General features: G+C 40.2%; 1 protein-coding gene across 1 annotated transcript in view; it reads right to left on the minus strand.

Moving 5' to 3' along the window:
- The window catches only part of KSR2 (kinase suppressor of ras 2), a 569,936-nt gene that overhangs the window by 177,841 nt on the left and 366,255 nt on the right, over nt 1-25,840 (minus strand). Inside the window, exon 7 of the mRNA XM_044290777.1 lies at nt 14,744-14,827. Within this exon, the coding sequence (XP_044146712.1) occupies nt 14,744-14,827 (84 nt within the window). The remainder of the gene's footprint in view (nt 1-14,743; nt 14,828-25,840) is intronic.

A 25,840-nucleotide genomic window follows, 5' to 3' on the forward strand; every position in this document is an offset into this window, starting at 1 on the left:
GCACCCCAGACCATCACTGACTGTGGGGACTTGACACTGGACTTTAGGCATTTTGGCATTTCCCTCTCCCCAGTCTTCCTCCAGACTCTGGCACCTTGATTTCCGAATGACATGCAAAATTTGCTTTCATCCGAAAAAAGTTCTTTGGACCACTGAGCAACAGTCCAGTGCTGCTTCTCTGTAGCCCAGGTCAAGCGCTAACGCCACTGTTTCTGGTTCAAAAGTGGCTTGACCTGGGGAATGCGGCACCTGTAGCCCATTTACTGCACACGCCTGTACACGGTGGCTCTGGATGTTTCTACTCCAGACTCAGTCCACTGCTTCCGCAGGTCCCCCAAGGTCTGGAATCGGTCCTTCTCCACAATCTTCGTCAGGGTCCGGTCACCTCTTCTCGTTGTGCAGCGTTTTCTGCCACACTTTTTCCTTCCCACAGACTTCCCACTGAGGTGCCTTGATACAGCACTCTGGGAACAGCCTATTCGTTCAGAAATTTCTTTCTGTGTCTTACCCTCTTGCTTGAGGGTGTCAATGATGGCCTTCTGGACAGCAGTCAGGTCGGCAGTCTTACCCATGATTGCGGTTTTGAGTAATGAACCAGGCTGGGAGTTTTTAAAAGCCTCAGGAATCTTTTGCAGGTGTTTAGAGTTAATTAGTTGATTCAGATGATTAGGTTAATAGCTCATTTAGAGAACCTTTATTAATCATATAAAACATGCAGGGAGTTGACCTGTCATCTGTCATCGCATATTCATGCAAATTTCAGGGAGAACATATCCAGTATGTCCATATCATTTATAAGTTGAGCAGCACACTGGAGCAGAAAAAAAATCAATAAAAACAATATCCAAAACTATAAATTTAAACTTTTTCTATGAAGGTTTTTTTTTTTTTTTACTCAAGATAGTTCATACTCCAATTGTATATATCATTTTACTATTCCCGTTTGATGGTAAAAGAAAGCAGACAGCACTTACCAAGATGCTAAGTTTGGATGAGTTTTTCTACCGCACTCCTTAGTAAATATGACTGTGCCGTAGTTTGGGAAGTATGTGTGATCAACTACCTATCGTTTTTAAGATTGATTTTGTCCTCGTTTTCATTTTTATGCTGGAAATTGAGTTCACTCTATTACAGTCACAGCCGCTGAGAACTTTGTGAAGGTTATTTCCAAATACAAAACAGAGTCAAGCATCTGACTGATGTCTCTGCATTTCATACTGAAAAAAGACCTGTTATTTAGTGGTGTGCTCATGACTGTTCTTGGCCATTAGATTTATTTGTTAAATCTAAAGTGTGAAGGTGAAAATAAAAGGCACAAAAAAAGACATAACAGGCCACACAGGGTTATGGTGGCTGCGCTGCAGAAAACAGCAGGGTTTGGAGATAGACCGTCTGTTACTAATCATAATTTATACTCGTATATGTTAATGACCTAAATAAATTGTCTGGAAAAAATAACTATACGTTCTTGTGCTGTGACCCATGTCAATTCGCATACCAAGGATAGGGGTTGATGATGCGGTTATGTATTTGTTGCAGAGGATCCATTCTTATTTGGAGGGGAAGGCAATGTTGTGATAGTTACCGTACTTTTTTATTTTTTTTTGTGCTTTTAATACTATCCAGCCTAAATTATCAAGGAGAAAGCTTCAGATGTTTGCTGTAGAGATTCCAATTAATACCATATTGCTCAGACTATAAGACCCCCCAGACCATAAGACCCCCCCAGGTTTAGACAGCAGAAGAGTACAACAATATATTCCACTAACTAAAGCTTCCCTGGTAGTTTAATGCAGCAGAGGGGTCAATGTCACTAACTTTACTGGTCTAGGGTAGAGGGGAGTTAATAGTATTCAGTCAGCTCCTGGCAATCCAGCGCTGGTGCATAAGGTCACATGATAGACGTATTAATATCACAATAAACATCAGAAGTTACGATGTACCATACGGTACCCATTGTGTAGTCCTCTTCTTTTTATTGGTCTAACTCTTCCTACAGGTAATATCATCAAAGGTCCTTTAGCTACACTAAGTCAGAGCCTTCATGTATTTCCCTGCTGCCTGGGGACCTTCGTCTCCATTAGCTGAATCATCTTTTAGTCTTCTCTCCTTCCTCCAATGATTACACGGATCGGTGTCAGGCACGGAGAGAGAGAAATGTGCAGACGCACAGATCTCTCATTGATCTAACAAAGCACCGTATTAGCACTCTTTAGATCATTAACCCTTTAAGGACCCTGGGATTTTCCATTTTTGCGTTTTAATTTTTCACTCCCCGTCTCCCTATAGTCCTAACTTTTATATTTTTCCATTCACATAGCCTTATTAGGGCTTATTTTTTGCGGGACAAGTTGTACTATCTAATGGCACCATTTACGGTTGCATATCATGTAGTAGGGAGCGGTAAAAAAAATTCCAAATGGGGTAGAATTGGGGAAAAAAACGCAATTCTAATAAAGGTTTTTTATTTATTTTTTTACACTGTACACTATGCGGTAAAATTGACCTGTTATCTTCATTCTTCAGGCCAGTACAGTTCCAAAGATACCACACTAGCATAATTTTTCTTGCGTTTTAATACGAATATATATTTTTTTTTCATAACCATATTCTGACCCCTATAACTTTTTTGTAGATATGTGTACGGTGCTGTGTGAGAGCTCATTTTTTGTGGGACGATCTGTTATTTTAAATGATACCAATTTTAAGTGTTTTACTAACAAAAAATTATTGGGTAGTTGAAGTGACATAAAAAATGCCAAATTGACTGTTTAAATTTTTTCTTCCCGCTACGCCATTTGCCTATGCCATTAATATTGTTATATTTTAATTGTATGGGCATTTTTGCACGCGGCGATGCCCATGATGTTTATTTTTTTTATTGGTTAAGTATTTTTATTTTAAGTAAAGGGGAGGGTGATTTGATTTTTTTTTATATTTGTAAAAACTTAATTTACATTTTTTTTTAAGTCACCTTGGGTGATAACTGACAATAATTTTATTGCCCATAGTATTCAGTGATGGCTAAATAGCCATCATTGAAGACTTAATTTGCACTATATCAATACAAGGCTGCCACCCTTGTATATATCACCCTTATTGATATATACATCTAATTGACTCTGAAGCCTGCTTGAGGCTTCGGTCAATTAGCGCAACATAACAGATTCACTGATCTCAGCCGGGGAAAGCTGTTACCGGACCGCAAGTGCGTGACTTCCGGCTCCGGTCTGCATTTGACCACGGCATCTGAAGGGTAAGATGTATGCAATCAGCCTTATGGCATATAGCAGAAACCCCGTGGCTAAGGCGCCCGCTGCGAGGCCATGTTTAGGGATTGGACCCATGACGTACACCTACGTCATGGGTCCTTAAGCAATTTGGGGTCTGGTACAGCTGGACTATAAAATGCAGGCAATTTTAAGCAAGATTTTTGTTCCTGCTAAAAAGTCTGATAGTCCAAAAATACTGTAAATGGACTGTTGGCTATTTAAAGGGGTTGGTCCATCTCATACATTAGAAGCATATTGCTACAATATGCCCCCAATGTCTAATATGTGCAGGTCCCACCTCTGGAACCCGCACCTATCTCTAGCACAGAGCTTGCAAAGTGAAAGAGAGTGTCCGTGCATGCGCAGCCCTCCTTCCATTTATTTCTATGGGACTGCTGAAAATAGTCCTGGTTCAGCTATTTCCATCAGCCCTATAGAAGTGAATAGAGTTGTGGCTGCTCTTGTGGAGTGCGTTTCCCATTCATTTCTATGGAACATCCAAAAAAATAGCATGCTGCTCCTCCACTGTACAGACTCTGTTCAGGACCTGCAACTATCAGACAATGGGGACATATCCTAGCGATATACCCCCAATGTATAAAATGGGCCAACCCCTTTAGGTAACAGACCACAGATTTTTGGTTAACCCTATTGCGACCTCATACATTGCCATACATGTACAAATGGAAGTTGTGTCTTTAAACATGGCGCCCGCTCGCTGCTCTATCTGAACCCAATTCGTTTGAAAACCTTGTTTAGAATAGCAGCTCCATACTGCCATAAAATATATTGGCACTGCTGAATAACAAGGCCTCAGTGGAGCCAATACTTTTTATTGCGGTACGGAGAACATATTCTAAATAAACTTTTCAAATGAATCTGGATCAGACAGAGTGGTCTGAACCCGATTGGCTCAAGCCTAATAGCCATCAATGAACACAATGGGCAATCTAATGTTTGCCAGTTATAGTCTCCCAGGGTGACTTATAAAAAGTAAAAAATAAAGAAAAAAACGCTAAAAAAAAAAAAAATTATATCTATACTGTATATAAAAGTTCAAATCTCCCCCCACATTCCCCAAAATCAAAATACTTGACCAATAAAAAAATACACATCATGGACATCGCTGCGTGCAAAAACACTAGTACTATTATAATACAACAATATTAATCCCACATGGTAAATGGCATAACAGAAAAAAAGTGATCAAAAAGTCACACACATTTCAAAATGGTATAGGGGTCAGAATATGGTGATTAATTGTTTAATTTGTTTTCAGTAATCATACTGGCCTGGAGAGTAAAGGTAACAGGTACATTTTATTGCACGGTGAATGCCGTAAAAAAAAAAAAAAAAAAAAAAACTGTGGCACAATTGCGTTTTTTTCCAATTCCACCACATTTGGAATTTTTATCCTGCTTCCCACTACATTGTATGCAACTGTAGATGGTGCTATTAGAAAGTACAACTTGTCCTGCAAAAAATAAGCCCTCAGAAGGCTATGTGAATGGAAAGTTATGATTCTGGGAAGGTGGGGAGTGAAAATAAAAAAGCAAAAATGGAAAATCACCCAATCCTCTAAGGTTAAGGGACAGGTATTTCAGAGACTGTGCTGTGTGACACTGGTGTAACTCAGGGATTGGTGCTGTCTCCCTTCTTGAAGTTTATGCATACTGCTGACTTTAGCTACATTGCATTAGAAATGTCTTTAAATCACTTTTTCATATTTTACATTGCGGCCTTGTTTTCCCCATCATTCTGCACTTAAAGGGAACCTGTCATCAACTTTATGCTACCCATACTAACGGCAGTATAAATTAGAGACAGGCGAGTTGATTTCAGGGGTCTGTGATTTAAAAGTTAAAAGTAAGTGGTTGCCGAGAACCAACTTCCCAATCATTGCAGACTGGGCCTGGAAAAGAGTCACGGCCACCTGAGAAGAGTCATGGTTATTCATGAGTTCCTGCTCTCCCTGCCCACCTGCTGATGACTGACAGTCTTCTACCCAGTTTTCTCCCTTTCTCTCTAGGAGAGAACTGCCAATCATCAGCAGATGGGTGAGAGAGCAGGAGATTATGAATAACCATGACTCTTCTCAGGTAGACTGGACTCTTTTCAAAGCCTGGACTGCAATGATTATGATGCTGGTTCTCAGCAGCCACTTACTTTTAGCTCATGAGTTACACACCGCTGAAATCAGAATTTGTGTCACTATTTTATGCTGCCTCAGTGAGGTCAGCATAAAATTGATGACAGGTTCCCTTTAATGACAGAGTTTTAGAATTGTTTGCAAATTTGTTAAGAAAAAAAATAATAATCACAAGTATTCAGACCATTTGCTATGACACTTGAAATTTAGCTCTGACGGCCTACAATTTCTCTTTATCATCTTTGAGATTTTTCTACACCTTTATTGGAGTCCACTTGTGGTAGATTCAGTTGCTTGAACATGATTTGGAAAGACACAGCCCTGTATATATAAGATCTCACAGCTGCCAATGCATATCAGAGCAAAAACCAAGCCACGAGGAAGTAAAACATTACTGTAGTGCCCAGAGACATGATTGTGTGAAGGCACAGATCTGGAGAAGGATACAAAAATGTCTGCTGCACTGAAAGTTCCCAAGAGCACAGTAGCCTCTATAATTTTTAGATGGTAGGGTGGAACAACCAGAGCCCTTCCAAGACTGGCCACTCCTCCAAACTAAGTAATCTGAGGAAAAGGGCCTTGGTTAAAGTATAACTGTCATATATATTTTTTTGGGAGTATTGGATTGTGTTTATTTCTTCTTGGTGGCCCTATGTCAACTTTTCACTGTGTATTCAATTACCCCTTAATTCCACAGTTTTGTTCCCTGCACTGCCTATTTTTACCTGTGCTTAAAATAGGGTTGCTAGGCATGGTCCGTCTATGTGTTAAAGGACGGAGGACGCTGCGTGCAAGGTCAGATTACAGACAGCCAGGGACTAGTAAATGATTAAAGCCAGGTCCTCCCCAGCAGCTGATAACAGTGCCTGGGCTGTGTACACTTCTCCCTGTCCCTGCGCTTGGCAGACGCTCCCTCACTCAGCAGAGCTGGACAATGCAGAGTTGAAGCAGCGCAGACCAGGGAAGGGAGATCTGCCATCTGCTCAGTGTATAAATTAAAGCAACATGTGGTAAGAGGACCCCTTTGTGCTGCAGGAGATTAACCCTTTAGGGGGGAGGGCTCTGGTTACTGACACTTTTGGGGGGCTATTGTTACTGGCTAGTGAGGGCAGGCAGGATTAGCCTCAGGGTGAGGGCAGTGGCGGTCATCTTAACTGAATAGTGAAATTGCAGTTTTATGCAGACTGGTTGCTAAGGGCTGAATCTTATTAAATATAGGGTAAGTCAGTCTAATAGTAACTGATTCTGGAATATCATGGTATTAGTAACTACACATATGAAAATTGAAATTAGGGTCTAAGTGTGACAGTTATCCTTTAAAGAGGTGACCAAAAACTCAGTGGTCACTACAGTGAAGCTGAATCGAGCAAAGTACAGAGATATTATGAAAACTTGATCCAGAGTTCTCTGGACATCAGACTGGGCTTAGGTTTCCTTTCAACCAGACAATAATCCTAATTACACAGCCCAAACAACACAGGAGTGGTTTAGGAACAACTTTAGTAGCTGTCACGACCCTTGGTAAGGTCGTGACTCTGTGTCTGCGCGTGCGGTTGCCGTTGGCAACGTGGTTTGCATGTGAGGCATTTTTCCTTGGCTGTGGTGTTTCCCCATTTTGGTTTACACAGGGTTAATGATTAGTGGTGTGGTGGGTGTGACCTCTGGCCTCCTTATATGTTGGTGTGTTGGACCCTGAGGTCACAGTTTGCTTGTCAGTCTGTGTAGGAGCTTTGCTCCCTGGCTGAATGTTCCTGTCTGTGTGAGCCATCCTTATTTGTTATATTGTTTCCCATGCTCTGTCTGTGTGTCCCCTCCAGTGTGTTTCTGTTATCCCTCCTTCACCTGGTGTATGTTGTTTTGGTGTGGTCCTTGTTTGGAGGTTTGTGTTGTGGTGTGCCTGCTCCGAAAGGGTCTTGCTTTCCCGGAGGGGTTTAAGCAGAAGCAAGACTGTGGGCTTCCCAGCCTGGAGCCGTCCTTCCATCTCGGCTGCGGCAGGTAAGGGTGGATAGCATATGTTATGTTGCTGTGTTACTTACCTGCCGTACTGTTTCACCCATAGTCTTGCACCCTGTCAGATACTGGGCCTCTGGAGACGCCTGTCATCCGTGTCGTGGATGTACAGGTATTCTCTGCCTTGTCACCATCTGTAGGGCAATGCAGGGATTCCTAGACCTCTAGGCACGTGGGTATGAGTCCTCTTACCCTTGAAGGGGGCTCATACAGCTAGAAGACTAGGGCCTGTTGAGGGAAGCTTTAAGAGGTGACCAGCTCCCTTTTCCCTGCATTGCGGCCCGTTAGCTTAGGGCATTGCGCGGTGGGGAGGTTCTCCCACTCCCCGTCGTGACAGTGGCCCAGCCAGAGCCCTCACTTGAACTCATTCGAACATCTTTGGACAGACCTGAAAACAGCTGTCCATCGAAGGTCCCCATCCAACCTTACAGAGCTTGATAGTATCTTCAGAGAAGAATGGAAGAAACTCCCCAAATCCAGGTGTGCAAACTCCCCAAATCCAGGTGTGGCATCATACCCAAAAAGACTATACGCAGTAATTGCTGCCAAAAGTGCTTCAACTAAGTACTCAGTTAAGGGTGTGAATACTTATGTCAATGCCAGATTTTATCTTTCCTTTTCAATAAATATTTAAATATTCTGCTTTTACTTTGTCATTATGGGGTATTGATTGCAGCATGATAGGGAAATTAGAATTTTCTTTAAATTTAGCACAAGGCCACAACATAAAAAAATTTGAACAAGTGAAAGGATCTGAAGACTTTCTGAATGCACTGTATAATACTGAATTATGTCAACTTTAAAAGATTTAGTGTGACTTGGCGATAGTAGGATGTGTTAGAGGAGGAACAAAGGTAGAATACAGGTATTTGGTGAATGATTTTGTGACATGGTGTAAGAGGAATTACCTTGTCCTTAATGTAGCTATGACAAAATAAATGGTTGTGGATTTCAGAAGGAACAATAATACAGCTAAGCCAATAAACATTTATGGACGTGAGTCTTATGGAGACCTATAATGCACTTGGATAAAATGTTGTATTGGAAGGTATATGTTGATAAGGTCTATAAACTGGGATATGCCAACTGTATTTCCTCAGGAAGCTTAGATTGTTTAACCACTTCCTAACCGCCTATTGACTATAAACGTCCTGGGCGGTCGGGTTTATCTCTGATCGGATGTTTTGAAACGTCCTTTCAAAGACAACAGTTGCACGCTAATCATGCAGCTGCCAAGAGGGGAGCCCAGTGTCAGTGACAGCAGGGCACCGAAGAGAGAAGGCAGGAACTGTTCCTGTGTGTCCCTGCCTTCTAGATCACTTTATACAGAGCGCTGAATGAGCACTGTGTATACAGCAAGCAATGTGCTGCTTCATGTCCCGACCCAGTGGTCACATGACCACTGGGGCCTGGAGAATGCAAGAGCTGCAGGGTCTTCCACAGACCTCTGTCAGCCCTGCACTGTGGCTGTACAGTGCTGTATTCTGCTGTACAGCCTCTCTGGGGGGTGTATTTCCCCTGTACCTGGGATACTATGTCAGCCCCAGTTACAGGAGAAATTAATAGTGGGAAAAAAAAGTTAAGTTAAATGTCCCCCAGAGGTTTTGTATGACCTTATGGGGGACCTAAAGTGTAAAATAAAAAATAAAAAAATAAAAAAAATAATTAAATGGAACCTGTCACCAGTTTTATGGTGTCCTAACTAAGGGCAACATAAATAAGTGACTGATTCTCTTAGCAAAATGCTGGGTCACTTTCTTTAATTGACCCAGTCAATCTGCCAACATCTTGTATTGAAAAGCTCCAGCTAATAATGATGAGTCATGAATATTTATGAGCTCCTGACTATCCCTGCCTACCTGCTGCTGATTGACAGTTTTTTTTCCATATGAATCAGCAGCAGGTGGGCAGGGGAGTGGCTATATCTCTGAATTAAAAAAACGCTGTACTCACTGACTCAAATCAGCTCATTAGCATGCGGCCTGTGGCATCTTTGTGTGTATATTATGAGGTAACCATCTGTCACACCAGTAAATGAATACATCTAAGGTACTTTTTAGTAGTTAATGATTGTATATAATTAGTTAGATTATAATCAAATATCCACATGACAGGTTCCCTTTAAGCCAGTTAAAAAAAAAAAAAAAAATATATATATATATATATATATATATATACACAGGTCCTTCTAAAAAAATTAGCATATTGTGATAAAGTTCATTATTTTCTGTAATGTACTGATAAACATTAGACTTTCATATATTTTAGATTCATTACACACCAACTGAAGTAGTTTAAGCCTTTTATTGTTTTAATATTGATGATTTTGGCATATAGCTCATGAAAACCCAAAATTCCTATCTCAAAAAATTAGCATATCATGAAAAGATTCTCTAAACGAGCTATTAACCTAATCATCTGAATCAACTAATTAACTCTAAACACCTGCAAAAGATTCCTGAGGCTTTTAAAAACTCCCAGCCTGGTTCATTACTCAAAACCGCAATCATGGGTAAGACTGCCGACCTGACTGCTGTCCAGAAGGCCATCATTGACACCCTCAAGCAAGAGGGTAAGACACAGAAAGACATTTCTGAAGGAATAGGCTGTTCCCAGAGTGCTGTATCAAGGCACCTCAGTGGGAAGTCTGTGGGAAGGAAAAAGTGTGGCAGAAAACGCTGCGAGAAGAGGTGACCGGACCCTGAGGAAGATTGTGGAGAAGGACCGATTCCAGACCTTGGGGGACCTGCGGAAGCAGTGGACTGAGTCTGGAGTAGAAACATCCAGAGCCCCCGTGTACAGGCGTGTGCAGGAAATGGGCTACAGGTGCCGCATTCCCCAGAAACAGCGGCAGAAGCGCCTGACCTGGGCTACAGAGAAGCAGCACTGGACTGTTGCTCAGTGGTCCAAAGTACTTTTTTCGGATGAAAGCAAATTTTGCATGTCATTCGGAAATCAAGGTGCCAGAGTCTGGAGGAAGATTGGGGAGAGGGAAATGCCAAAATGCCTGAAGTCCAGTGTCAAGTACCCACAGTCAGTGATGGTCTGGGGTGCCATGTCAGCTGCTGGTATTGGTCCACTGTGTTTTATCAAGGGCAGGGTCAATGCAGCTAGCTATCAGGAGATTTTGGAGCACTTCATGCTTCCATCTGCTGAAAAGCTTTATGGAGATGAAGATTTCATTTTTCAGCACGACCTGGCACCTGCTCACAGTGCCAAAACCACTGGTAAATGGTTTACTGACCATGGTATTACTGTGCTCAATTGGCCTGCCAACTCTCCTGACCTGAACCCCATAGAGAATCTGTGGGATATTGGGAAGAGAAAGTTGAGAGACGCAAGACCCAACACTCTGGATGAGCTTAAGGCCGCTATCGAAGGCTCCTGGGCCTCCATAACACCTCAGCAGTGCCACAGGCTGATTGCCTTCATGCCACGCCGCATTGAAGCAGTCATTTCTGCAAAAGGATTCCCGACCAAGTATTGAGTGCATAACTGAACATAATTATTTGAAGGTTGACTTTTTTTGTATTAAAAACACTTTTCTTTTATTGGTCGGATGAAATATGCTAATTTTTTTAGATAGGAAATTTGGGTTTTCATGAGCTGTATGCCGAAATCATCAATATTAAAACAATAAAAGGCTTGAACTACTTCAGTTGGTGTGTAATGAATCTAAAATATATGAAAGTCTAATGTTTATCAGTACATTACAGAAAATAATGAACTTTATCACAATATGCTAATTTTTTTAGAAGGACCTGTATATAAATATTTGATATCACCGCATCCGTAACGACTGACTCTATGAAAATATATACGGTAAACACCGTAAAAAAAACTAAAAAAACTTACGTCTAAACAGATTTTTTAGTTACCTCACCTTCCAAAAAACATAATGTTACCCCAAAATGGTAGCAAAAAAAATCACCTCATCCCGCAAAAAATGAGCCCCCACACAAGACCATAGCCAGAAAAATTTAAAAAAATATGGCTCTAAGAAAATGGCAACACAAAACATGATTTATTTTGTCTAAAACTGTTCTTATTGTGTAAAACGTAAAAAAAAAAAATATGACATTTTATATTGACGCATCCGTAACAACTGGCTCTACAAAAATATCACATGATCTAGCTCATCAAGTGAACAGCGTAAAAAACAAATAAAAACTTCGCCAAAACAGCTTTTTTAGTCACCTCACTTCCCCAAAAAACATAATATCAATCAAACAAAAAGTCTTATGTCGCCCAAAATGGTAGCAATAAAAACATCACCTCATCTCGCAAAAAACAAGACCTCACACAAGACCATAGCCAGAAAAATTTAAAAAATATGGCAACACAAAAACATGATTTTTTTTTTCCAAAAATGTTCTTATTGTGTAAAACGTAAACAAACACCCAAAAACTAGACATAACGACCGGATCTACAAAAATATCACATGATCTACCCAATCAAGTGAACGGTGTAAAAAAATTAATAAAATTTGAAAAATGGCACCAAACAGCTTTTTGGTGAGTTCACCTACCAAAAAATTAGATAAAAAGCTACCAGAAAGTCAAATGTACCCCAAAATGGTACCCCAATAAAAACTACAGCTTGTCCTGCATACAATAAGAACTCATGCAGCTCAGTCAACAAAAAACATTAAAAAGTTATCGCTCTTAAAAACCATGACAGAAAATTCCATGCTAGAAAATCCAGATGCCACTCCTTCCCTTCTGAGCCCTGGCGTATCCCAAAATAACAGTTTACGACCACAACTGGGGTGTTACTATATTCAGGAGAAAATGGGTAGCATGGGGATACTCTCCTGTTATCTTTCGTGAAAAAGAAAGTTTGGACCTAAAGCACCATTTTCTTGTAAAAAAAAGTCATTTTTCATTTTCACAGCCAAGGGTTATAAATTCTATAAAAAACGCCTGTTGGCTCAAAGTGCTCACTACACCCCTTACAAATTCCTTGGGTGGTATAGTTTACAAAATGTGGTCACTTTTTGGGGGTTTTCACTGTGGGGATACCTCAGGGTCTCTTCATGGCAACATGGCGCCCTAAGACCATTCCAGCAAAATCTACCCTCCTTGCCTTCTGCACCCTGCCGTGTGCCCATACCGCGGTATACAACCACATATGGGTTGTTTCTGTAAACAGTAGAATCAGGGTAATAAATATCAAGGATTGTTTTGTTTTTACCTCTTGATGTGTTACAGGAAAAAATTGATTAAAATGGAAAATTTGCAAAAAAAAGTGAAATTTATAAATTTCACTTCTATTTTGCTTTAATTCGTGTGGAATACTTAAAGGGTTAACAACATTTCTAAAACCAGTTTTGAATAGTTTGAGGGGTGTAGTTTCTAAATGGGGTATTTAAGGGTGGTTTCGTTTATGTGAGTTCCTCAAAGTGACCTCAGAACTGAGCTAGTCTTTAAAAAAAAATTGATTTTGGAAATGTTCTTAAATATTTAAAAAATTGCTTCTAAAATTCTAAACCTTCTAAAGTCCAAAAAAATAAAATTACATTACCAAAATGATTCCAACATAAAGTAGACATATGGTGATTGTTAACTAATGAGTATATTATGAGGTATCACTATCTGTCTTAAAAGCAGAAAGATTCAAATTTAGAAAACAGTGATTTGTTTTCAAATTTTCTTTAACTTTTGGATTTTTGTATAACTAAGGGTCCATGCAAACATCCGCAAAACACGGACACCTGCAATGTGCGATCCGCAATTTGCGGACCGCATATCACAGACACTCTAATAGAAAATGTATTTTCTGGTCCGCAATTGCGGACAAGAATAGGACATGTTCTATTTTTTTCAGGAACAGAATTGCGGATCCCCAAAACAGATCCCGAAAAAACTGATGCGGATCCCGAAAATGTGGATGCGGATCACGGAAATGCGGATTCACTTCCGTTGCAGCCCCATTGAAAGTGAATGAGAACAAATGCGGACCCAAATTATGGACGTGTGAATGGACCCTAAAGTGATGTGCAATGTATCATGAGAAAACAATCTCAGAATGGCTTAGATAAGTAAAGGCGTTCCAAAGTTTTTACCACATAAAGTGACATATGTCAGATTTGCAAAATTAGGCCTGCTCAGGAAGGGGGCAAATGGCCCGGTCTGGAAGAGGTTAATGTAGGTGGGAAAATGTTGGAAATGTGCACTGTTTTTGCTGTAGTATGTTGGGGGTGCACTAAGAGGGTCGGGGACAGAGATAGGTTGAGCAAACTAGTTAAGAAGGGTATATAGCTGCCAGTTCTTTAGATAGTTTTGAAGATCCCTATCTACCACACCCCATTCACTCAGAAGCACTACAAATATCAGCTGGTGGCTGGCTCATGCAGCTTTATATCTAAGATGGTTGGACCAATGTACAAAGCAAGCACTTTCTACCTTTTACACCTTTTCACCCCTATCTCCTCATAGATTGCAAGCTCTTTCAGTCAGCACCCTCGCTTTTGTTTTAATTGGTGACTTGTTTGTTGCTATGTTATTTATAACTCTGTACATGAACCCTCTGATTGTAGAGCGTTGCAGAATATGATGGCGCTATATAAATAAAGATTATTACTATTATTATAGACACAGTGGATTAAAGAATGATTAAAAACTTCAAGACTATCTGCTGAACCCAAATCATCCATAATACAAAATGTTAAAAGCTCAGCTTAGTAAGTTTTGAGAAAGGTACGGTATTGTATATTTAATTACCTGTAGCGCTGATCACTATTAGAAATCATTTATACCCTCTGTTTTTGCACTTTATAATTGGTAATTACAGTTTGAGAACGAGTTGAAGGATAGGAAGGATGTATTAGTTTAATATTTATTTATTGCAAAATGTTTTCATTTTTTCCTTTTATAATTTGTTAATTTGTAAATAATTATTTTATTGCTATTTGTTGTTTGTTATGTGCTGTTGTATTGGGGTTGTTACAAAATTGCAATTTTCCTCTTTTAGAAGATAAATAAAGCTAATAAAGCTATATCTTATATCAGTGGTAGAAGCACAAAGAAAAGATGGTGCAATTTCTAGAGAGATTCTTGACGGGATAATATATAAGTAGAATGCATCAGACTATTTGTAAATATGGAAGAAAATATAACATTTGGAGCTAAAATACATCCGTTTGTATTGAAATCACTCATTCGATTTGGAGTGCTTATAAGATTGTAGAGGAAATTGCCTATATTATTAAAATATCTATCAATAATCTGACCTAAAGAGAACTACACGACCCGGAATAAATCCATTTGTGTCATTTAACAGTCCTACCAAGGTTTGTATTGAACCACATACTTGCAGTTTTTACATTTCAGTCCAAACAGCATCCCTTTCCCACAGACAGTACAGGTCTGAGACATCCAATACTTAGTCGAGAACCTAAGAAGAAAACAGATAGTATTAAGTTGACCCATAGACAAAGTTGTGGTACATATATTAGTCATTCTGGTAATAGAGAAGCACTTTGCTAACCTATGATCAAGGATGGCTAGCCTTCATACAAGTAAAATCAATTTCATCCTCATTTCTGTGAGATGAAAACAAATTCAATTTCTGTCTTCCAGGTTTTGGAGGAGGGATGTTATATTTAAAAAGTTTAACTTCTGTCTAACTTTTAACTTTTTATATACTGTATGATCTATCTATCTGTAACTGGCTTTGGGCTATCTCTAAGGGTGTTATCCTGGCAGTCCCCTGGTCTTCACCCTTTAACCCCATACAGGAATCTGGTCTTTGTTGCACGGGCACCACCAGGCCGCTGCCTTTTGAGATAGTCCTGGTGTAGTTAGCAGCTGGGGAAAAGCATCAAGGGATCAGGCAATATTCATAGTCAGAAGACAGGCCGAGGCAGGCAAAGTACAAACGTACCCAAGAAACAAAGAGGCCGAGAGCAAGCGGGCGTGCCCTTATAGACAGACCAGGAGGCCTAGCAGAGAGGCACAGGCCATAGCCTGCAGAAGACGTCTACGGTCGGGACCATCGCTGGCCAGCAAAAGAAGGAGCAAGTCAATCTATGCATCAGCAATTTTAAAGATTTAAATGAGGTTTGTATGGAAAATCTATTTAGCACTAAATATTAAAGGGCTTGTCCGAGAAAATGAAAAATCTCTAATAAAACCTAAAATGGCTTAAAATAAGAATAAAAAAACTAACAAACACGTTATACTCACTTCTTTCTCGAGCACCATTCTCTGCAGCACTGGTATGGTTCTCCTGGCACTGTTTGTTTATATATAGCCGCAGTGATGTCCTGGAACCACTGAGACGAGTCACATGCCACATACCAGCACATCACTGATGCTGCTTGTAAACAAACATTAGCAGGAGAAATGGACCAGCGCCACCGAGAACGGTGCTAGTAAAACATGCAGTGACTTGTAAGACCCCTCCCTAGTCTTCCTTTCCATATATTCCTAAAAATCTGCATAATTAAGACAATTGTCCCGAAAAGAGCAAACTCTAAAAGCAGTAGTTAGATGGGTAAATTTGCTATCCTCACTCTGTATCTGAATACTGTGGTCAACACAAAGTGGTTTGTTATCACATGATTGGTTGCCCTATCATAGCTATGCCCCTGCCTTACAGGAACCTGTCCATTCCTGTTTTGTCCTGTCCTCTTTACACATTACAGTGCATTTACACTCATCACAATACCAGGTTTAACCTAGAAACCAACAAGAGTTTTAGAAATTGAGCAAGCAAGGTAAGCATATATATAGCATACATAGACAATTTAGAGGTATCCAAGTAAAATACATGATTCATAGTATTTTGAGTATTACTGTTTTACTACGTGAGCACTTAGACATGAAAGGCATTGTACTTCCAAGAGATATACTTGCTCACCATCTACATTTTAACATGAAGTTGTTGTAGTATGGTTAGCACTGTTGCCTTGGGATCAAATCCAACCAAAGACAACATCTGCATGGACACTAATATGTATATTGGCATCTTATGAAATGGGTGTTCAGGATCAGCACCTATATACAGTGGGGAAAATAAGTATTTGATACAGTGCTGATTTTGCAAGTTTTCCCACCTGCAAGAAATAGAGAGGTCTGTAATTTTTATTGTAGGTTCACTTCAACCCTGAGAGACAGAATCTAAAAAAAATCCATAAAATCACATTGTATGATATTTAAATAATGAATTTGCATTTTATTGTATGAAATACAATACAATAGAAAAACAGAACGTAATATTTGGTACAGAAACCTTTGTTTGCAATTACAGAGGTCATACGTTTTCTTGTAGTTCTTGACCAAGTTTGCAAACACTGCAGCAGGGATTATGACCCACTCCTCCATACAGATCTTCTCTGGATCTTTCAGGTTTCGGGGCTGTCGCTGGGCTACATTGAGTTCCAGCTCCCTCTAAAGATTTTCAATTGGGTTCAGGTCTGGAGACTGGAACACTCCAGGACCTTGAAATGCTTCTGACGCAGCCACTCCTTAGTTGCCCTGGCTGTCTGTTTCGGGTCATTGTCATGCTGGATGACCCATCTTCAATGCTCTTACTGAGGGAAGGAGGTTGTTGGCCAAAATTTTGCGATATATGGCCCCATCCATCCTTCCTTCAATAGGTTGCAGTCGTCCTGTCCCCTTTGCAGAAAAGCAACTCCAAAGTATGATGTTTCCACCCCCGTACTTCATGGTTGGGACAGTGTTTTTGGAGTTGTGCTCATCCTTTTTCTTCCTCCAAACACGGCGAGTGGAGTTGATACCAAAAAGTTCTATTTTGGTCTCATCTGACCACAAGATATTCTCTCATGCCACCCCTGTATCAACCAGATGGTAATTGGTGAACTTCAAACAGGCATGGACATGTGCTGGTGTGAGCAGGGGGAACTTGCGTGCCCTGCAGGATTTCAAACCATGACGGCGTACTGTGTTACTAACGGAAATCTTTGAGACTGTAGTCCCAGCTCTCTTCAGGTCATTGACCAGGTCCTCCCGTGTAGTTCTGGACTGATTCCTGACCTTTTTCAGAATCACCCCTACCCCACTAGGCGAGATTTTAGATGGACCCCCAGATCGAAGAAAATTGACAGTCATCTTGTGTTTCTTCCATTTTCTAATAATTACGCCAACAGTTGTTGCCTTCTCACCAAGCTGCTTGCCTATTGTCCTGTAGCCCATCCCAGCCTTGTGCAGGTATACAATTTTGTCCCTGGTGTCCTTAGAGAGCTCTTTTGTCTTGGTCATGGTGGAGAGGTAGAAGTGTGATTGATTGTTTGTGTGGACAGGTGTCTTTTATACAAGTAACAAGTTCAAACAGGTGCAATTAATACAGGTAACAAGTTCAAACCGGTGCAATTAACACACGTAATGAGTGCAGAGTAGGAGTGCTTTCTAAAATAAAAACTAATAGGTCTGTGAGAGACAGAATTCTTGCTGGTTGGTAGGTGATCAAATACTTATTTAATGCAATAAAATGCAAATAAATTATTTAAAAATCATACAATGTAATTTTCAGGATATTTTTTTAGATTCTGTTTCTCACAGTTGAAGTGTACCTATGATAAAAATTAGAGACCTCTCCATTCTTTGTAGGTGGGAAAACTTGCAAAATCGCTAGTGTATCAAATACTTATTTTCCCCTCTTTAGCAGAGCAGCCACTGACTCCCCTGCTCCACAACCATCCTTGCACGTTAAGTCCCTTGTGCATTACAAATGTTTGTCATTTTAAATTTTACAACATCAAGGATTTACCAGAATGTGCAGAAAGGACATCATTATGTCTTACTGATATCAAACTTTATACACCAAGTATTAACCTAGTCCAATATTCACACAAGAAAATGTCTTATCGATGCAAGGAGGGGGAGAAATGATTGGGTTCTATCTCCAATGCGCATACAAAATACTTCCTTTTTAACAGTGTTGAGTTTATTGCACTACTGCCAGGCCTCAAGTTAATTTGATTTTTTTTTTATCATCCTTGCTGAGAGTTTTATCTCATCTTAATAGTTCAGTTGCTGAAATGGGATTCAAATTCAGGCCAGATCCTCCTTCTTGGGAGATGAGGGAGAGAGAGAGGAGAGAAGATGAGATTGCTCTCAGGTAGGACGAGAATGGCTGTCTTTACTCTTCTTTAACAGGGAAATCAATCACTTTGTATTAAGCAAGAGAAGCATTTTACTCTCCTGAAATACTATGGTTAACTCTTACAAATAAATGTGCTGAGCTGCAGGTGGAGGTTTTATTACATTACCTGGATGAGACACAAGACTTGTGATAAACATAAAAATGTCCTTACTGAAATGCCCGATCTTCTAGTGAATTGTTTTATTAAAAATGTTTCCATGATACTAAAGGATGCTTTTATCTAGTAATACTTTTACTGTTGATGACCCATGTTTTCTTAAGGTGTACATCAGTGGAGGAACCAATACTTTCAGTCCTATCACAAAGAAGGTTGATGTACAGGTGCATAAAGGTTTGATTGATTCTATTATCTGGCTTAGATTTGTTGAATGCTATGCTTCAAGCCAAGAATCCTTGTCATCACTATGAAAAAACTGGCAGGTCCTGCTATTGTTTCCCAGCGAAGCGCTGACCAAGTCTCTAAGGATAACCACTACAAAATGTAGAGCGCTGTGCCTTGTAAACCATGAAGGGCCTCCAATGAGTGCCTCAGCCCCTTCTATCAGCTGACAGGTGGGGGTGCCAAGGGCTAGGCTCCCATTGATTTTTTATTAATGGCTTATACTGAAGCCACATTTAGATGCTGCGAGGAGCAGCCTATTGTCGGGAAGTAAGCGTTCATTCCTGGCAATCAGCTGCACGTATGAGGACAAGCGATGGCTGTTGCTATTGCTCATTCCTATAGAAAATCATTGTTCCTAGGCAGCAGAGTACTGTTTAGACAGCACAATCTGCTGCCTGAGAAAGATGATTGAGGTGTCTGCATCTCAGATCATTTCACCTAATGAACTCATTCCAGTTAATAATTCAGGCTGTGTGAATGCTGTTCAAGGCTAGGCTATCAATATTACTGTCCTAGAAACCCCCTTTAAAGAGGGCCTTTCACCTCTCCTCACATTCCTGTTTTAATAGCTCCATGCATTCCCCATGTAATAACAGTTCTGGAGAATCTATTCTCTTGTCTCTATGTTGTGCCATTCCTTTATTCTTTCTACTAGAAGTTATGTATGAATTGCTATTAGCCTTCAGAAAGGGTACAGAGGGGAGGTAACCAGTTGGGGGGGTGTACCTGCACAGTCTGAATCTATCCAATCAGTGCTGCCATTTTCCAACTGTGCAGGTACACCCCCCAACTGGTTACCTCCCCTCTGTACCCTTACTGCAGACTGCTAGCAATTCATACATAACTTCTAGGAGAAAGAATAAAAGAATGGCACAACATAGAGACATGAGAATAGATTCTTCAGAATTGTTATCACATGGGGAATGCACAAAGCTATTAAAACAGGCCTGTCAGGAGTGGTGAAAGGTCCTCTTTAACATCAATGAATTTTTATGGTTATTTATGATAGTATGTCTATCATTAAGACGAAACTGTGATGTTACAAAATTATTTATTAAAAATGGACATTTTCACTCTGATTAGTAGATCGCATATTCTAAATTATTTTAGCCCCTGGCAGTGCATTCGCTGTACGTCCATATGCTGAGTAAATGGCCTAGAAAACAGAGTAGGGAAAGGTGAATGACAACTTTTGTGATCATATTTCTAGGTTAGAAAAGTATTTGTCAAGTCCATTTACTAATTGGTCTGCTAAAACTAAGTTGTACATCTTGACTATGGACAATATTCACAGTACAGCTATAGTAGGTGAGATCCAGGAATGTTTTTGGCCCACATAAGTAATGTATTCAATACTAGAGATGAGCAAAGTATAGGAAAATTCAGCTGCTTCACCGAAATTTACTAAACAATTTGATTATCACAAATTACTTTGACATGAAGTGCATTTCTTTGTAAGTAGTGGGTGCAATGACAGGGAGCGGCACTTGTGCCGTTCCCCATCACTGTACCCCTCAGATGCCGCGTTCGTACTTGATCCCGGCATCTGATATACATAACACGGTGCAAAATTTAGAAAACACTAAAAAAATCATACTTACCTGATCCATTTGCTTACGCCATCTTTCTTGAAGATCTGACACTAAATCTCTCGCAGCCTGAGATGACATCATCACGCCAGTCGGGATTTTGTGCGAGATCTTCAAGCAAGACGGTGGCTGGCCCATCGTGAGCAAATGGATCAGTCAAGTGTGATTTATTTATTTATTTTGCACTATTTCAGGTTACATCGATTTGCTACCAAGAAGCACAAGGAAATTCGCCTTCGCGGCAAATCAAATTTATCCTGGACTTCGATTCGCTCAAAACTATTCAATACATATATAAATGCAAGCATATGAAATAATGGAATCGCTCTTGGGTAGTAAGAGTAAGAGGTGGGCATACAATGGAAAATATATAATTAGTGAACTGGTGGAAATGTCATCAAAGTAAGGACACTAAACTCATTGAATCTACCAACCTGTAATTTATAATATTCTACAACACATAATCTTAGCACTGAATCATAAGAGCAAGCCAGAGAACCATCCATTTAGAGTAATGATAAGATACCAGGGTGCTTATTACCTTTTTCTGCATATAGATTCCTCAAACTGTTTCAGTTTATCAATGCAAATCTTGCTAGGCAAGTAACCTCTTCAACATTCACATTTGTATTCAATTGTGTGTGCATAATTTCATGTAGAACTAGGCAATTGATTTGCTTGATAGCTGATAATAAGCATTATTCCATTAACAAAGCATAGGCACATTCATAAAGCAACCTTTATCGGAGAACTTCAAACTTTTTGGATCTATCTAGACAACATAAAGGTTTATGACGCCTTAGGGTGGGCACATTTTACAGGACTGCACCCTGAAAATCTGGATTTATTTCTATTGACCCTTAGAGTGTATTCAGATGCTGCTGTTGAGATGTGGTTTTGTGATCACATCTAAAATGATTTTTACAGATGAAAAACATTTAATTTATATGTTTCACCTCTAAAAACAGAGTAGCCAACTAACACATCACAAAACTTTTTTTTTTTTCATTTGGGGGGAAGGGGGGAACATTTTCTTTCAGCCCAAAGACACACAAAAAAAGCTTAGCCAACATGGATATGTACATTAAATGTCCTATTGGTTGAGAAGCCTCTGCTGTATTCTCTGTAATGCTGTTAAGTTTAAAAGCGTCCAAAATCTATCATAACTTATGAGAGGGCAGATTTTGAGTCAAAGCGTTAAAGATAAGAAAGTTTGTAATGTATCGTATTACAGAAAAATGCATCTTTCTCCAGTTATAAGACTCTTCTCCACTCCGTCTGCAATAACCATTCACCCTCAGTTCACTTCTAAATATCCACCTTCAGTAAAGACAGATTAGTAGCTCACAGAGATCAGGTTACAGCTGCAGCATATAGAAGTCTATGAAGAGGTTAGAGGGAGGAGAAAGGTGGGGCCATTGGACATGGACATGCTGCTGTTGGCTTTAGTCAAGTTTTCTATCTCATCCCAGTGATGGATTCAGTAGACTGCTCATTACTGAATCATGTTTTGCATATTGCTGCTGCCTCTGAAGGTTTGTTACATAGAAACAGAGGAGGAGGATCTCCTCTTATCTAAGCATACTCTGTATGGGTGACATCAGAGCAGCTAGTCCTTGCCCTCCCTTCTGGAGATGAGCTCAGTGAAAACTGACAATTAAAGGGAACCTGTCACCTCCAACAAACATCCCAAGCCGCCAGCAGTACCTTAGAGTAGCCAGCAGCATGTTTGTAACTATCATTTTCTTCTTGCAGGCAAGGAAGCAGAAGCGGTAAAAACGTTCTTCAATCCCCTGCCCGACGCGCTTCTCTAGTTAGGCTTGAAGTCACGGAGGCAGCGGCCTCCTTGCTTCAAGTCACGGTAACCACACCCCCTTCCCTGCCCCTTTGATGTGATTGACAGCGCTTATGCGTCTGTCACAGAGAAGGGGCAGGGAAGGGGGCGTGGTTACCGTGACTTGAAGCAAGGAGGCCGCTGCCTCCATGACTTCAAGCCTGACTAGAGAAGCGCGCCGGCAGGAGATTAAAGAACGTTTTTACCGCTTCTGCTTCTCTGTCTGCAGGAAGAAAATGATTGTTACAAACATGCTGCTGGCTACTCTAAAGAAGAAAATCCACAGCACTCCTCAGTTCTGGTGAATAAGCTGGTTACTTTATTGGTAACAGCAGCATTGGAATAGCAACGTTTCAACCATCTCTGGTCTTTATCAAGCTTGATAAAGACCAGAGATGGTTGAAACGTTGCTATTCCAATGCTGCTGTTACCAATAAAGTAACCAGCTTATTCACCAGAACTGAGGAGTGCTGTGGATTTTCTTCTTTATTTGTACACTTATGGGACCCCTAGCCAGGATCCTGATCCGCGAGCACCAACCTATCCAGGTTTCTATTGGCAACTGTCCCTATATTGGGACCTGGAGTGCTGCTTAACCCTCTTTTTTTTTTGCTGGCTACTCTAAGGTACTGCTCCCGGCTTGGGATGTTTGTTGGAGGTGACAGGTTCCTTTTAAATGTAGCTTGAAGAAAAGAAACACTGGTGATAGATACAAGCTATATAATGGTCAGATACAGTGTTATTCCAGATGTACACACATATCATTGCTTATGCTAAAAAGTATAATTGACTAATATATAGCGGGTCAAAAAAATGGATAGCCTATTATACAGAGTGGTGAAAATATACTCTGAGGCCTCACAGAGCCAGGAACTATAAAATCAATTGCAAAAATATATAATCACCCCTCTAGGCATAGGCAAAAAGGTGAGAAGGATTTTAAATAGTAGCAGAATAAGAACATACAAATACAAAAATATAAAAATGAACATGCTTAATTAAAATACACTTGCCTGCAAAGAAATATCTGTATCAGTCTTCCTGATACAAATCAACCTTCCAAATATAGTGACTCTAATTAGTTGGTTATGTATTAATGTTTCCAAAATTGTCCATTTAAGAAACACATGCTGCAATTGTTCGTATTGTTGATATGGTCCTGGCAATTTAACCACTTAGTTCTCCACATAATAGAGCAGGGGCGGACATATCGCTTGTGCAGCTGATTCAGCTGCACAGGGGCCCAGAGAGGGAGGGGGTCCTTCCGAGTGCCAGCTGAGGTGTTTTTTTTTAATCTATTTTATGTATTTTTTTTCCTCCCTTCCTCTGATTAGGACTTACTGTGAATCTGCTGCCTATATTCCATAGCTGAAGGACCTGCGATGACATCATAGTCATGTGATGTTTTCAACATTGGAAGTGGAGGTAGGACCTGTGACGAGGTCACCATCATGTGTCCAGTGCAGAAAAAGCAGCGCTCAGCAATGGAGAACTGTGATGCCATGGAATGAATGTAAGTGCCAGAGAAATGCTGGGAGATGTGGTTCTCCCCATTATACCTCCTCCCTGCTAAGTGGGAGGAACATATGTTATTTAACTGGGACTGCATGTTAGAGGGGCTGAAGGGAGGGGATGGGTGTTACATAGGACTGTATGTTACAGAAGATTGGGGGAGATGACTGGTGTTATTTACATGGGACTGGATATTATAGAGGACTGGAGGGTAAGGAGTAATGTTATTAACAGTGGATACAAAAAGTCTACACATCCCTGTTAAAATGTCAGGTTTCTGTGATGTAAAAAAATGAGACAAAGATAAATCATTTCAGAACTTTTTTCCTCCTTTAATGTGACCTATAAACTGTACCACTCAATTGGAAAACAAACTGAAATCTTTTAGGTAGAGGGAAGAAAAAATATAAAAATAAAATAATATGGTTGCATAAGTGTGCACACCCTTAAACTAATACTTTGTTGAAGCACCTTTTGATTTTATTACAGCACTCAGTCTTTTTGGGTATGTCTATCAGCATGGCACATTTTGACTTGGCAAGATTTGCCCACTCTTATTTGCAAAAACACTCCAAATCTGTCAGATTGCGAGGGCATCTCCTGTGCACAGCACATCGGATTCAGGTCTCGAAACTTGAAAATTTGAATATCGTGCAAAGTTCATTTATTTCAACAATGCAACTTAAAGTATAACTGTCATTTTTTTTTTTTTTTTTTGAGTATTGGATTGTGGTGATTAATATCACCTTGGTGGCCCTCAACTTTTCACTGTGTATTCAATTACCCCTTAATTCCAAATTTTTGTTCCCTGCACTGCCTACTTTTACCTGTCCCTAAAATCAGGTTGCTATGCAGGGTACGTCTATGTGTTGAAGGAAGGAGGACGCAGAAGCACGCTGCGTGCAAGGTCACATTCCTGACAGCCAGGGACTGTAAGTGAATGACTAAAGCCAGGTCCTCCCCAGCAGCTGATAACAGTGCCTGGGCTGTGTGCACTTCTCCCTGTCCCTGCGCTTGGCAGACGCTCCCTCACTCAGCAGAGCTGGAGGATGCAGAGCCGAAGCAGCGCAGAGCAGGGAAGGGAGATCTGCAGTCTGCTCAGTATATAAATGAAAACAACATGTGGTAAGAGGACCCCTTTGTGATGCAGGAGATTAACCCTTTAGGGGGAGGGCTCTGGTTACTGACACTTTTGGGGGGCTATTGTTACTGGCTAGTGAGGGCAGGCGGGATTAGCCTCAGTGTGAGGGCAGTGGCGGCCATCTTAACTGAATAGTGAAATTGCAGTTTTATGCAGACTGGTTGCTAAGGGCTGAATCTTATTAAATATGGGGTAAGTCAGTCTAATAGTAACTGATTCTGGAATATCATGTTATTAGTAACTACATATATGAAAATTGAAATTAGGGTCTAAGTGTGACAGTTATCCTTTAAAAGGAGAATCTAACATATGAGATAGACTCATTACATGCAAAGCGAGATATTTCAAGCCTTTATTTGTTATAATTTGGATGATTATGGCTTACAGCTTATGAAGCCCTGAAGTCACAATTTTGAGGTCCCCTTTGCTCAGGGGGTATGGATTAATTAGCTGACTAGAGTGTGACACTTTGAGCCTAGAATATTGAACTTTTTTTCCAAATTCTAATTTTAAGCTGCATTAATGCAATTCTTCTTTATTTGCATTACTGAAATAAATGGACTTTTGCATGATATTCGAATTTTTCGAGTTTCACCTATACATATATAGGTAGTGTTAGTGTAGATTTTTGCATACAAGCAACATCTTTGTGCGTGCGTGAATCCTGCAATTATTATTTTTTTACTTTTTTTATCTACTCCTTTTCTCTATATTTCAAATTTATTACAAGCCCCTTCACGTGTGAAAACACAACATACACACCCCTCATACTAAATAAAGGTTTACACATTTCACACGTCACACCCCAATAAAATAAAAATGT

The sequence above is a fragment of the Bufo gargarizans genome, chromosome 1 (genome assembly GCF_014858855.1).
Source record: "Bufo gargarizans isolate SCDJY-AF-19 chromosome 1, ASM1485885v1, whole genome shotgun sequence".
Taxonomy (NCBI): Eukaryota; Metazoa; Chordata; class Amphibia; order Anura; family Bufonidae; genus Bufo; species Bufo gargarizans.